Below are 15,591 nucleotides of genomic sequence, written 5' to 3'. Positions count from 1 at the left end.
TCCCGCTCGTCCCCGAAAGGATGATGGCGGATGAAACAGAGGCGGACAGAGAGGTGGACACCAGCCGCGTCTAAGCTGTCAATTGAGAACAAAACAGTTCTGCGAAGGGCGTGTGGAAAGCAGTGGACGAGAATGGTAAACGTGACTATTCTCACATCGTCCCCAACGCACCCAGAGGTAGTAGTCGTTTATCGTGGGTAGAACAAGTGGAGACTCTTCCCATGGGTCTTCCCAAAAACCTAAACAACTAGCATGAGTTTGAGCTCTTATTTTAGTAGATAGTGGAAACTTCCATCCAATCTTAAATGCCATCGATTGGAATTTTCCCTCAATGCCTACATTGCATCAATGAAAAAGTTGATACCTTAGAAGCTTGTTCGTTCTGGATCAAGCAAAATCAACAATAGACAGCAGAAAGTGCGTCATCTTGCCGTAGAGTGTGTGTTGGTTACGGGTAAACACACACGTACACGTCTTGAGCCGGTCGAAGAACAGAAGAGATAGAGGTGCATCCACGTACCTCACATCAAAGTCTAGACCGTTAGGAGCTGCAGCACGCAGAAACGTTGTGTTGTCCGCCCTTCGTACAGAGTTTAGAGCTTAATGAAACGACCACGTTTACGACCAGCATCATGCAGAGTGGGCACCTCTAAAGGTGTACATCTCATTTAATCCAAACCAGTCATAAGATTCGACGGTATGATTAGAACCACAGGACAGCCAAATAGGTACACAATGAGTGTGCTTGGGAAACGTGATCAATCTTCAACCCTGTGTGACTTGTACATCAGAACACACGTGCTGAACGAAGCTGTCTTATCAGTTTTTAATAATGACCAGAAACGTGCGGTGGCGTTAGTCAGACGTATCCTTTCGTTTGTTGTTCGGGATCGCAAACGGGATCGCCTTAGATTAGTAGCAGAGATTAGGTCACGTGAAGGCAGTGAAGGAATCATGATTTGTGTACCAAACCAAGTGTCTCTCTTATTCTCTCGACCATTGGAATACGCACAATGGAAGCACAGCCGGTGCATCGTTTGCTTACGCATTTATACCTAGCAGTTCCTGAGAATTTCACTCAGCATAGTAAAACACATCCACAGCTTATCGTGGACCTTCACCGTCAGGAAGTAGTGTAGTGAGTAAACACAATCACCCAGAGAAATGCAATTCCGGTTAGCTACCGAAGTTCCGCGTAAGTCCCATTACGAACCAGTCAGAACCGGTGTGCCTATAACCCGGCGGAGAAAATCGTACGGCGTCATAAACGGAAAACATCTTCCCTGAAACGATAGCTAGGGTCCTCCCTATGGGCTGCCGGACTGCTTATCTTGTATCTTTTCTCCCGACCGCTGGAGGTGTGACCGGTTGCGTTTCGCAAATAAGCACTTGCTTGCTGACTGCACTTAATCACACCTGAAGGTGTAAACGTAGAAGATGGAGATCGTGCATGGGTGGCACGAGGGGAAAGAAAAGCGTCGTAAATGTGGTGGGCTCACACAACCATGCTCGTTAGATTCTGACTTGGTTTAAAAGGGGGAGTAGTTGTGGTTGTTGTTGTTTAGTTAGAGTTTATTAGCATCCCCTTCTTATCTCATCGTGCGATTGTGCAGCACTTCGTAAATCGTGCAAGATGCAGTGCTGCCACTGCAGTTTGCCCCATGCAAATACGACTGTGATCGCCTCTCTACTACATGTCAAAACAATGTACAAGTGAGAGATAAATCACAGGCCGCCACCAACCGCAGTGGGGGGAAAAAGGAGAGTGTGTTAATCAATTGCAACCCCAGCTGTCCGATGCAGTGAAGAAATCAATTCTCGGTACAATCAATCATGGGTAAAATAATGATTGTTGCTTATCGTTTATGAAAAAACCGTACATACAATTCTAGGCAAACAAGAATCCGCACGGGGCGGAAGCAGCGTGAAGCTGTGTTTCCACTTTCTTTAAGAGACGACGACAAGAGACTTACTTATGCATCATATCGTGTGATTACGTGACAAATTCCACGGCGGCAGCAGACTTCGGCGTGTGCAGCAACCTTCAAAGCAAACAAAACGAGATGCCGAAAATTGACATTGTTTAGGGAGAAAGTAGCGTTCTCTTTCGCTCCCGCTGCATGCATACTCCCTTTTCGAGGCGTTTGCGAGGAGTGCGTGACTTGGGTCACATTCCCAGTCCGAGAGTTACTGCTTGGGGGTGCCCAACGTCGTGGTGAAATTGGGGAATAGTGTAGCAGCGAATGGAATTTTCCCAGAAGGAAAGAAAACCGGACGCAATAGAGGGTGCATATAAGTGCTATGGGGCCTAGGAATTTATCTAAACGGCTTGGAATGGGGTCCGACTGGATTTTAAGATATTTTCCTTGAGTGGATGGGATGGGGAGGGTTATAGTGCATATGTGCTCTTTTGTTCGTAGCACTTTAACCACTCACTTTTACTCCACATGATAAGCTGTTCCATTTTTTCAATATCCAGGATATACGATACTTCAGTTAAGACTTTAATATCTTGAACAACAATTATCAGACAATGCTGCATAATGTCCCCTCAAACCTTTAACCAAAACAGACTCGTTTACTAACCTGCAATCCTGAGACATATTGAAATGAATTCAAACAGACAAGAACCATAACCTGGCATCAAATCTCGCTTAGAAGGCCGTCTTAATACCTTATCCGGTTAATAGCAGATTTTTGCTTCCAATGCGTAATACAGCCCCAATTACTTATCAACTATCTCCCATTAGGAGCTTTGACACGTTCTGTAGCTCCTCTTCAACCAGTATCACATCGCTTGGAAGATTCAGCTCCAGTGGACCATACCAACAAGACGCCAACTTTCTCTGCACGGGCAGAGAATTTCCCCTGCACGCTGATTGTTTGGCTCCAGTCGCCAAGCCAAGATCAAGGACGTCCTCTCGTTGTTTGGTAGGACAAGAAGATGCGCAATTTCTTTGGCGAACGTTAGTGTTTTGGTTTTTTTTGCCGTTTTCTGTCACCAAATTGTACCACCCCAAACCGTTGCGAGCAGACTCAGATGTGTCGTTATCAGCAGTTTGGTGGCGGTCAAATAGGGACAAATATAAACCTGAACGATAAGACGGCACACGCCAGTGTGTGCGTGTGTATTTTGGTAAGCGAAACAGTGATAACAGCTTGTATTGTGGTCAATTAGCATTTGTTTTGGTTTGAAGCATCAACACTTTTTGAAGCGAAAAAGGGGGATTTTTATGACACTTGATGCGCACTCTGTTAGTATGTGTGAAGCCTTTTTATTTGGGTACAATCACGCACGTCATGCAGCCGATAAGGCAATCGGAGCAAGGGGTTTAAAACTGCATTCGGCTAACCGTTTGTCACGAGACCCGAAAAAGTCGTCTGGCGCCAGAATTAGACACATAATCTGCCCCGGACAATCACAATAATTGCTTCTGTTTGTGTTGGTGTTGTGTTTCGCGTGCTTCTGTTAGTATTTGTTCGGTTTTGAAAACAATAATGTAATTTGCTCCGGACAGCTCTTCCGGTGGTTAGAAGTGTGGCTTTGGTACACGTGGAAAACTCCGTAATAGTCACAGAGAGCGATTTTAATTTCACACATGATTGCTCTACTATATTACCATTCCTCGCACACAACAACCACTGCAAATCGGAATCTGCAAATTAAACTAAAACCCCTCCCTCCCTCCTCCGTCCCCCAACATACCGACGTTATCCATTTGGTTAAAATGCTCACATTCCACATTTTGCCTGTAACTATTCACATTCCTTCCACAAAGCGGACACACTAAAGCAAGCGCAAGCGATTCAGCACGCTCAACTCCCAATCGTGAACTGTGTAAATGGTGAATGTCAGACAAGCGTTACAACAAACTGGAGGGCAAAGATTAGTTCAACCAAAATCGACCTGCCCCAGTAGTGTACACCTCTCTATCAGCACACAGTCTTATCACAAAGAAATACCTCGTTTTTTTAAAGCTTGTCCCCTTTTCTGCAAATCCTGCCAGACTTTGGGGTGGAACCCGCCACTTAGATACGGCTCAAAATTGCTTGCATCGTGCATAGATACGGTGAGATATGGAAAAAAAGATGGATTGCAGTTGCAGTTCTTGCAATTACGTTATCTCTTACCTGTTCCTATGCACTTTCGGCAAGAGTCATTTGAGTTCCGAAGAAAAAGGATTATAAAAATTAAGTCTCCGAAATCAGACAGGAATTTTTGGAAGGATTTTCAACAAGATTTCTGAGAATGCACATTTAGCAGTAAACACACATTACCTCATTGGTTTCTACGTAGGGCGTTGTCTGATCCAAGGTTTGATCGGATGAAAGGTAAAACTGCATCAGATCCCAGTCTTCTTCAAACTCCTGCTCCAACCTACAGCTGGAGGACGAATCCGTTCGAACGATCATCTCTTCGTCGCCGGAGCGCCACGACATAAATGGTTATGCAAAGTTACCAACGTTCAACAAGGTTACACAGCGACATCTTAAGCACAAGTAAAGCTCTTCAGGACAATAACTGATTCTGTTACAAAAATGTGGTCGGTCCTGGAAGTACGGATAAATAATGGCTCTGGTTGATGTGTCGTCCGGTGACCTTTCAAAGCCACTACTACTAGGCACTTTTCTTGCGAATTCCTTTCACCACACCACATTGGTTAAAAGGGAATGGCCGAACATTAGACACCACACCATCATGGACAAGACACAATTTAAGGCACGGTTTTAAGATCACTCACAGCGAATTTCTTTAACTATCCAACATACTATATTTCACGAAATTGGGCATTTTCGACATCACATTATTTGAATCCTTGAATCTTCTTTCTACAAGGCCGGATATAGAAAACGCCAAGACACAAAATATCTCCGAGGAGCAAGAATGTCCCCAAATACTTCACAAGATGCACACGACAGACCAGGGCGAGTCTTAAAAAAGCACAGCGAATTGAGCACACGTGGACAAACACTGCGCTGCGCGAAGCACTGCTACAGATCGACCGGCACACACCACAATATCCGGTACCCGAAACGGGTCCGTTCACCACCACGACGACGACGATGACGACCAGCGCCGCGCACAAGATGCACGATCTCTTTCGTGCCGTTCGCCGGCGAAAAGTCGACGGACGGACGGACGGTACCCAAACCAATGCCAACAACCGACCAGACCAACAACCGTCCCAGGGTACGGTGACATGCGGAGGGGTACCGACCGCACCAAAAACCGCACGTACACACGAACGCAGTGAGCGAAGCATGTACAGCAGCAAGGGATGACGACGACGACGACACGCCACGAATAGCGTCGTCCGCGGCCTTGCGACACACACACCGGTCTTGACCGGCTGTCGGCGCGCACAAACCGAACCTCCGTCCCCAAAGATCTCGCACCTGAGTGGGAGATTGGAGAAGGAGGAGGAAGCGAATGCGTGATCGAGGTGGGAACCCAGACTGCACACACTGCAATCCGCATGGGGACCCCGCTCGCTCGCTCGCTCGCTCGCTGGACGCGCATGGGAAGAAGAGGTGCGTGCTGGCCATGTTTGGTCACGGCCGAACGTTCCTCCTACCGGGCGTCCCCACCCACAGTCAACCCTTTCTGAAATCTGAGTCTGTGTGTGTGTGCGGAGTTCCGCGACACCAATACGAAAGCAATGGTGGAGCAAACACCCCACCCCACACAACATTGGTTACGCCGATGAATGTATGGGTGGTGTGCGAAAAAAAAACACGCCGTGGAGAGAGAAAAGTTTGCACAAACGGCCGCCCGCGGATGGATGGAAAAACGCGCAACGGGCAGAAATTGGTTCGGGGCATTATTGCGGCGGGTCGATGATCTGTTCCGTTTTCAGACATTCCAACGATTTGGCTAGAGAAGGGGTCGCCATCGTCGGTCGATACCTGCCTGGCCGGCAGCTCTTCCGCCCAGCCAAGAGCAAACCCGGAGAAAAGATTGGCGAAAGGCTTACTATCCTCATGGTACCGTCCTCTGCAGGCTCGAGCAAAAGAGACAAGATCACCCTGAGATGATCGAGCTTTCTCGATCGGTGGTGTCCCGTTCAGCCGAAGGTACAGCATTCCAGTTTCTGTCGCGATTCCATTAATCATTCATGACGACACGCGTAGGTCGTGAAGGAGAAGATGAGAGGTGTGTGTGTGTGTGTATGTGCAAGTTCCATTTCCTTGGGAAAGTTTGTACCACGTTAGGCAGAAGTCGTGTTCGTTTGCAGGCTTATCTAATAATCTGACTTGTTGAAAACATGCAACTAGAATCTTTGAATCGTTCACAGTCCGCATGAGGTGCCATGTTTTATGGAGAAAGCACTCGAATTATGAAACGTGCCGCGGTGGTCTAATCGATAGGACATGCAGGCTGCAACAGAGCCAACCACATATCTACTCCCGTGCTGGATTACATCAAATTCCCGGTGATCTTTGAGGTAAAAACACATGCTTTTCTTCTACTCAAATTTAGCGTAAAACATGTTGATATTCATAAGCTCTTTCTCCAAAATTATCCCTTGTTACTGTTGATAATAACTTACCACCAATTACTGTCAATCAATGTCTGAAAGCACATGCACTTTGTGCTTACTGCGTCGAAGACCCTTCCCCCTCATGATTAGCGGCTTACTATGTACATTTTGTTACTTTTCAAGCTAATAGCGTGTGTGGAACGCTGTAAAGGAATTCCCAATCCATCAAACACCCACCGGCCATTAATACTAATTAATCACATGCGGCGGGGGTTAAGGTGTGCCCCGAGGGAGAGTGCAAATGGTGTTCGTTGCACCAATTAACCCTCGCAATGGGAAATAAAGCAAGAAATAAAGCTTCTGTACACACACACGCAAAACAGTAGTACCCCTTTCAATTGGCGTATGAGGACCTTGTTATCCAATGCCGTGCTAGAAAAGAATGCCAACTACCACAGCAATCGTGAAAGTGATCATACACACGCACAATCCGAGTGCATTGGGAAGCGTTTTGTATTCAGACAGTTTTTGCACAAATATGCCATCTACATTTCAAAACGAAGAAAGATGGTCGATAGCGCATCAAGAGGGAGCAAAATAAAAGCCCAAAAGGAAACAGTGGCGTGAGGAGCTACAAGAAACATGGCCCTAATATCAATCCATATCAATCGACGGCACAACTGCACAATTTCCAAACCATGTACGTACGTGATTGAGTTGAAGAGCAGCAGCAGCAGACGTTTTTTGTTTATAGAGGTCTATTAATGAAGAGCTAAAAAGGAGGGCGCGCGCGTGTGCTTTCGATAGGGGATGGGCATCAAACAACATCAATCCTGCTCGACGCTTAAAAAAGTTCGAATGTCTCAGGCATGACACGAAGTGCGCAGAGTGACTGCATCGCCGGGGTGTTGCAGCAGTGTGATGACGGCCTCTCTTTCTCGTGGACGCACTGCAGATACCGTCAGCGAAAGCAGGGCGAAACGGGGGGCTGATGGTGGTGGTGCTCACGTACGGGGAAGGAGACTCTCTTCGATGGACTTTCGCTTCGAATGTTTGCTTCTTGAGATTGAGAAGCGAAGCGGAAATCGGAACTTGGTGCATTTTTTTCTTCTATTTTGCTCGTCATCTCCACCCAGGTGGAGGCAGTACACAGAGACTTTCATTCATAAAAGTTGAATTGCCGGTCTCCACGGAATGTGGGAATGTGAAGTGCGCTTGGGTGAAAGGAAAACTAGCTGCTTGCCACCACCTTCAATGAATTCCTGGTGCGCAACCTGGTGCACGGGCAACTAACAGAATGCAGCTCTTTTAAACCGTGACGGAAGCTGAAGTTTTGAACCTTTATATTATTTATTGGCGCTCTTTTAATAGTACTAGGAAAATTATTTCATGAAGGTAACACCATTTTCCATATTTACAAACACTTTTGCTGTTTAGTAATCACTCCTTTGGAGTGTTGCTTAATCTTATTCAAACAACAAAACTACGTCATTTCAAGCACAACTGCAATCACTATCGCTTCAGCATCCAGATCTAACCAGATACGGTCACCGATGACTGCTATGAATCTAATCGTGTTCTTTCTCCCGTACAGACAGAACCAGCAAAACACCGAGCTGCGCCCTGCTGATGGTCAAATCCGCTCGGAAATAACAAACCAACCCGGGGCTCCCAGGGGCAAAACGTTTGTGCAGTGTGCACCGTTTGCTTATCACGGTCCAGCCCAAGTGGTGAAGCTTGCTATAAGCTTGCTAAACACTGCCGCACTGAGGAATAGTTAAGCGCCAGCCGAGCAACATTGTAAGGAGATGTATCTATTGAAAGAAGTAGAATCTATTGCTTATAAATGGAGTATCGCAAGAAAGGCCATTTGTTCAATTTATATTTATAAATTATTTCTATTTGCATGAAATTCGAACCTACAGGCATTCCACGAACACTCTTCTTCAACAAACAAGCACAGTTTATTTAAAAAAAAACAAGCACTTTAACTCCGGGAGAAAATCAAAACAAGCTCAGCACATCCCACGCAACAAAATGGACCAGGCAACAAAAGCTACCACTTGGAAGCAGAACCGAACAGCCCGGAAAGCTGGAGAAAGTAAGTTCAACTCACCGCTGCTGCTGCAGCAATTGCCATTGCCCAGGCTCATGAATAATCGATCGACGGCTATTTCGTGCACAAGCAATGTACCTCCAATTGCGAAGTAGTTTAATTTAGTACGATCAAACAACCATTGTGTAGTAAAATCTGTATCACTGTACCATGGCGATCGAAAGACAATTGTGTGAACAACTTAACGAAAACTGTTTCCTTGAGAAAAATAAAAAAAAAATAATCCATCAACACGCGATCGAGTAAATCAAAGTCGGTAGGAGAACCTTGAAAATTTGCTAGGAATTAAAACCGCCCTCCTGATCGGCAGGCAAGCTGCGGTACAATTTGATTTGCAAGCAGCACACTTTAATCGACGGTAAAATTATTTATTTATTTTGACCTCTTTGATGGCCACCGTACGCCGTGTTTGTGCTTCTGGGGGGTTCTGTTGCGAATTGTGCTAGACCTTGAGCCAGTCCAATTGCTAACTAAATAGGTTCGGAAATGATTTACTTTACAGTTGTTTTGTTTTTTTTTTCAATAAGTTTATAAAGTTACAACATTGAAGAATGAGATTCTTTTTAAGCATACTTTTTAGAACAAAGATGTTAGTCACTCCGACAAATATAGCTCTGATTTCACTTTTTCATTCTGTCTTAGTTCGGTTTGAGGAAAATAAAACACCCTTGCTGGAATTTCCAGGACGGAGTTTAAAACTGTAGTAAATAAATAAAGCTTTCCAGACAAACACTTGAGCAAACAAACGCTTTCCCGCGGCTGTACCAACGGTTCCTCCGCAAACCAATGCGCTGACACAGTGGCATGTCTTGTTCGTGGAATGGGTAATGGTTCACAGTAATTCATCCACGGGCATCCGGCTTCCCACGCTTCCGGTCCCGAGAGAACGGTACAGCGGAGTGGTCGTCCCCATCTTGGTAGTCTTTTCCGATTACCTTCTCGGGCAGATGTTGCCCTGTGGGTGGGTGGATCGAGAGCGAAAGTCAGCTGCTGCAGCCCAAGAACGAACGCTGCGCGATGCAATGTGTGTCTGCTTCCCATGACCTAATTATTTGCTTATCCTCGCGGGTAGCACGGCAATACATCAATCGCCCAGCTCAGAGAATGGTAAAATGTTTGTGTTGATCTTGCTCTTTTCGTGTATACGCTACAGCAGCGCTAATGTTATCGCGAACACGAAAATAAATCGTTGAAAGCAATGGAAACTCGTAACAAATCACGTCAAACATTGTTGTTTGCAGTTGAGCAAGCAGCAGTTTAAGATTTTGCAGCTAGACTGTTGGTCAAAATAAGTACACGCCAAGCTGTGTTACGAATAGTAATCGCTAATTGATTCATCGTTCGAGAGACAGCACAATGGAGCTTTGGGTAAGCGCTCGGTATGGTACACCAACGATAATGAGTTCGAACCTAATCGAGAGCACACGAGGCAGAATGAATTGCGACTCGTCGTGCAAATGTCTTCAATTTCGTAAGTCAAAAAATAGTTCAAACGTGTAATGTGGAAAAAACGAATGTTGATAAAAACACTACGATTTTTTGTTGCCCAGCACCTTCCATTACATCCTCAATAATTGCTTCAACTCTGTTTATCGATTACACAAGCACTGCCATGGTCATCATCTCGCTACTGCTGCTGTGCACACAAGATGCAATAGTTTTTGCACTTATCAGCTGCACCACACATGCTCATCAGCCCATCAAACACTTTAGCCGTGTCGATGAACTCCCCTATTTAGCACCACCCGATAAGCAAGCTGAGCGTCTTTCGATCGATCATCTCACGTCCCGCCGAACCGGTGCAATCCAGTCCAGCAAGCGAGCAGTAAGTGTCTTGCCGCGCTAACGCGAACTACAGGGGCAGGAAGGGGCCGCCCTCGAGTGGTGCACAAACTATACACGTGACGTGTACCTGAAATGCAACGCAATCTAAATAGTGTACACTTTGCAATACTAAGTACAGATTTCAACTGTGTACACGAACGGAGGGATGTGCTTTTGAATTCGTTACGAATCAGTTTCTGGAAGGAGGATGGATTGTTGCGAAATTCTGAAAAGCAATTACGAAGTTGATCAACAAATACATTTTACTACTCAGAATCTTTTATTCTTTATGACATGTAATACATGACATATAACAAACGACAAAACACTATACTAGACGTTATTACAGAAGCAACAATATATCAGCAAGTGTTGTAGGCGGTTGCAGCTTTTAATGAATATTGTTACGACATTACCTCCAGAATACCAAACCACCAAGGAAGCAATAAAAGGAAGGAGCTAACATCGTTAACAACACTTTATTTCTAAATGACTTTTAATAAAACATTACCAAAAGATTAACTCAAAATGTCGACCTCCAAACCGCGGTAAAAGCAGGTTTAGTATGAAGCAATTCAGCAAGAGCGATCTCAAAAGAACCAAGAATTTCCCCTACAAGGAGACGGTGGCTTGTAAACGGCTCCAGCATTACGCCCCCAAGCAAACCCCCGCCGGCAGCAGTGTAAGGAAGGTTTGACCGATCATAAAACGACCAACATTACATACATTAACTATTCATCACGCAATACCTTCATTTGATAAACTGTTCCGATAGTCGTGACACAGTCGTGCTCTCGGGGCGCACCATCGGGCATACAGCACAACCAACACGAACTACGAAATGTCTCTCCAAGTACTTCCAAGAAGTTGGAGCACTTCCACACGTGCCGAGAAGTACCCCCGCGCCACTAGAAGCAGGAACACAGGTGCTTGAGAGTTACACGTTAGGTCCGACTGACTTCCTGACTTGCAGCTACTAATGGCGGGGCCAGTATGTCCACAGACTCGAGGGCACACGGCGGTGCAATGTTCTGATTTCAACGTCGGCACAAGGCCAAAGCAACTGCTGCCTTCCCTTTTTTTGCTCTAGCGGTCGAATTGAGGTCAGTAGACTGAAAAAAGGGAAATCAGGAAAAAAAAAATAAGGCTCCACACCAAGACAGTCCAAAGCTCCTGCAAGACACGGTGGAGAGAAACAACGCAACCGAGTTTGGAGAAAATTCAATTCCAACCAAAATAGATGGCCCTTTTTTTCGGTGGCTTTTACCGGATGACCCAGTTTTTGTGTGAAGTCCTCAGTACATAATAACATCATTGAAACTGCCTTCAAAACCTAAAAACAAACAGTCTCTGTCGGTTAGTGTTTTTCCTTCTCACGTTGCCGCTGCAATGCGACATCGTCCGGCCGTCCTCACTTGCTCTCACTGGGGCTCGATGATGGACCTAGACACTAACTGCCCAAAATCCTTAATCGACACGGGCATAAAACAGAAAACGATGGTAGAACTCATTGCCTCGTGCAGCGTCGTTTCAGAGGTAACATGAACTCTAATTCCAATGAGGTAACCAAACAAGGGCAGACCGTCATTAGGAGAAAATCCATTTATGTGCACTCGCTCCAATGCTTTCCTCTCCACCAACCCACCTGCTCGACGACTTGATCGGAAAGATCTCTCTTGTGGAACGCCACCAAAAAGGATATCATTATGAAGACGGCGACAAACACGGCACACAGAGAGCGCGTCGTGTCTTGGGAAATGTAGCCCCATTGCAGGTAGAAACAGTTGTTAGCCCCAACACTCCCTCCTCCACAGCAGCATGCTAGTCTGTGGACCTTGGAACGAGTCACCCTGTGTTGATGTGTACGCGACCTGATACGATCAATGAAACACATCAATCAATCACTCGCGTCACCAAAGAGGCGAGAGGCTTTTTGGAGACGAAAGACGAGACAGATCGTGGCATCTGGTAGAGCAACCGACAGCCGAGTAGTCGTCAGTGCGGTACTGATGGCAAACCGATAAAGCGCAAAAAGATATGGCTTAATTACCTGACGATAGTGGCGATGGCCTGTATCTCTGTAAGGCCTTGCGAAAAACGATGTTAGATTTGTTTGTTCATTTCCATTTTCTATGGCTCCAACGTATTATTTGTCACAGGAAGCTTGTGCTGCGTAAGACGTTGTTTTGTACAAAGTATTTGTCGTTTTTAAGCCTTAATTCTTCATGGTTTTGATTGACACATTAAGCAGAGGCTAGTTCATTTTGGCGTGCTGGAGAATCTAATGAAAGTTTGAAGGCCTAAGTTCCGTTATGTTATTGAACACATGCTTTTGCCAACTTGATTATCAAAACTGTCCCAAAACTATGAGCCCAGAGCAGAGTTTCAAAAGAACAATAGGACTTGTTTAACTTAGCCGCTTCTATTAGAATATTAATCAGAATCATCTTATTTGTACTTCTCATCGAATATATCATCATCAAAGAACAGTCATTTTCACATAATCGATCATGCAAAACGACGCCTAAAAAATCGAACCACGTTAGGATGGAGACATTCAAACGTTTACCGATTTCTTCCTTCCCTCCCTCGTTCCTTCTATTAAATCGTTCATACCGAACGATGAACCTCTTTTTGAAGTGTCCGCAAGCCGCAGCAACGCGATAGATGGATGGCCTTGGAGTGGTGTGATTGAACATACAAACTCACACAGATACAAGGGGAGAAAACGAAAAAAAACGTATGCACCATTGAACCACATTGCGTGACGAAATGGGACTGATCGTTGAGGGTTTTTTTTTTAGAAGGAAGAGAGGGTGAGGTGAGGATGTGCAATTTTTTTATTTTCGCTGTTGCCTCAGTTTGTCTATTTCGCATTATTTGCCAAAACGTATCCACAGATCGGATGCCAGTTTTGGCGTACCGCTTCCGGAGGGTCGATCGTACGAGAACGGGAAATCGCATCAGCATTAGAGTTCGTTCCCGGAACTCATTTCAAATTGTGGCAGGCAGTAGCGCGCACCAAAAAAAAAACACTACCACCAGAAGGCGTGTAATGTTTTCTTCTTTCGATTTTGCAAATTTCTGTGCCTTTATACCCCTTTTTTCGTCTAGCTACGATGGAGAGCAGCGAAAAAGGCTCGAAAATGTGAAGTTTCGTTTCGCTTGGGAGTTTGATTGAATTTCAGCTAAATTAGCGCTGCCGGCGTGGCGTCGACGAGAATCGCAGCCTCTAGAGCGCGCGTAAAGAATGCTTCGTTAATTGGTTGATTCGATTTTAATCGGTCCTCTCCTCCCGGTCGTCCCTCCACCTGCCCCGTGGTCGAGCGTGTTCCGGGATAATTAAAACCTAGCTCTCCCGGGCGGGCGTAGAACATACACACAACGCACATTAGGCTTTTCCTCTCCGCTCGGTGCTACTTTTTTTGCTACACGATCGATGATGGAATAATTTTCCCGAAACTATTATTGCAACATCATAGAGGAAATGTGTTTTGGAGTTGCACTTGTATTTGATGTTTGCTACAATTTAGTAGTTTATAGTGAGTGTTTCCTCCCATTCTGACATTCTTTTCACTTACCTTCGTCAATAGCTGTAGATTCTCCGGTGGCAAAGCTTCAACGTATAAGAGCAGCTAAAATTCACCAACAATAATCCTTTGAGCATTTCTTCGCATATTTTCTGCCTTGTTGTCTTTGTTGACGAAACTCTAACGGTTGCCGAACGAAGGCATTGCCATCGGCTATAGAACAGTAGTCGCCAGATAATTACTCGCTGAACCACACCAAATTCCACACACGACTGTGTCTTTGCCCTCAACAAAGACAACGTTGGTTTATTCCTTTTTTCACTGTTTTTTTTTTCACTGTTTTTCCACTTTTCACTTAACACACGTGTACACAGACGCTCTTCACCACAAGACGCTGGAGCGGTTTGCACTGATTTACAGATCCATCGAGATACTACCACCAATTCATCAAAGCACACACAGGGTAAAGATTCGACGCTTCACGCTCGACGAACTGCAAAATGGATGGAAATTTCACATTTTCATTATAACGATTGCGTCACGTAAATTAACGCTGCAGTTACGCATTGCTTTATCAAGTATAACTAGCTCTATGGCGTTGGGAAATCTATTTAATCACTTGCATCACACCGCACAGACTGCACACGGAAAAAGCGACCAAACTATCGTAAAAGGACACGCAAGCACAGACACACACTCACACACTGCTGCAATGCTGCAGAATCCTTCCAACACATGGTGTTCTTCGGCTGCTGTCTGACAGCTCTCGAGGTGCGTTTGTTGGTGTGTGTGTGTGTGTGTTTGTACTACAGACATCTGACATTTGTCATTCTTAAACGTGACAGCACCGAAAGGACATATTCACACACACACTGGTGTGAGTGTTCGCTTGTCCGATTTTTCCACCGGAAAATTAAGAGTGAACATAAGCAATTTGTGACATAGAAAAGAGTTATTTGAAACGAATAAACAAGTGAGATGGAAATGGTATAAGGGCTTTCCCTTGACTCCATTTTCATTTCCTGCACACAATACACCATACACCATGGAAAATCGAAGGGAAAGCGTATAAAAAAAAAAACAATTTCCACATCAACCCACACCTCTTCACTCGCCATACACGTTTGGTGACATTTTTCGATGGCGCCACCAGTACACAGGTGACGTAATAGAGCATGACTGGCTTAAATTATGAGCGTTTGGTAGAAAATAACCCTCAAACACACATTATTATTATATTTTTACATTTTCCCTCATTTCGCTGTATACAAATATGTTTTGTAAAAAAGAATTCTAGAAAAATGGCTCTCAAAATTGCAACAGATAAAAACCAACACTCTCCTCCTACTTGGTGTGTGCGTGTACATGTGTTGGTGGTATAGCGTGTGCATCAGCTGGACGCACTCGATGCCATAGCGGCGGCGGCAGCGGCGATAGAGAAGGCGTGTAATGGAAAAATACGGGGAAAATTCGAGCACTCACACAACACTACCACAGTGGTCTGTGCGTGGGCGCCGCGCGCGTGTGTGTGTGTGTGTGGGAGTATGAGAAAAATGCAGCCAAAGCGTAGTACACACCTACGCACGGCGGAGGAAACAAAAAGGAAACGCCACCACACATAAAGCAGCAAAGCGCCCTA

General features: G+C 45.2%; 1 protein-coding gene and 1 long non-coding RNA gene across 16 annotated transcripts in view; one reads left to right on the top strand and one right to left on the bottom strand.

Annotated features, from left to right (window-relative positions):
* LOC1281570 (myotubularin-related protein 3) overlaps window positions 1-15,591 on the bottom strand; it is a 34,173-nt gene that overhangs the window by 13,346 nt on the left and 5,236 nt on the right. For 12 of the 15 annotated variants that reach the window (XM_061643537.1, XM_061643538.1, XM_061643539.1 and 9 more), the window contains exon 2: window positions 14,004-14,445. Coding sequence is in view for 3 of the 15 variants with exons in the window: in XM_061643535.1 (XP_061499519.1) it covers window positions 4,279-4,440 (162 nt within the window). In the remaining 12 variants the exon portion in view is untranslated. Of the gene's footprint in view, window positions 1-4,278; window positions 5,076-14,003; window positions 14,446-15,591 lie in introns of those variants that run through there. The other 3 variants (XM_061643535.1, XM_061643550.1, XM_061643549.1) reach the window with 3 other exon arrangements.
* LOC133391261 (uncharacterized) lies at window positions 8,057-8,831 on the top strand. Its single transcript, XR_009764734.1, has 2 exons — window positions 8,057-8,282; window positions 8,408-8,831. It is a non-coding gene; the product is annotated as an uncharacterized LOC133391261 (long non-coding RNA).

Source organism: Anopheles gambiae, chromosome 2, assembly GCF_943734735.2.
Source record: "Anopheles gambiae chromosome 2, idAnoGambNW_F1_1, whole genome shotgun sequence".
NCBI lineage: Eukaryota > Metazoa > Arthropoda > Insecta > Diptera > Culicidae > Anopheles > Anopheles gambiae.
This window is presented reverse-complemented; position numbering and strand designations above follow the sequence as displayed.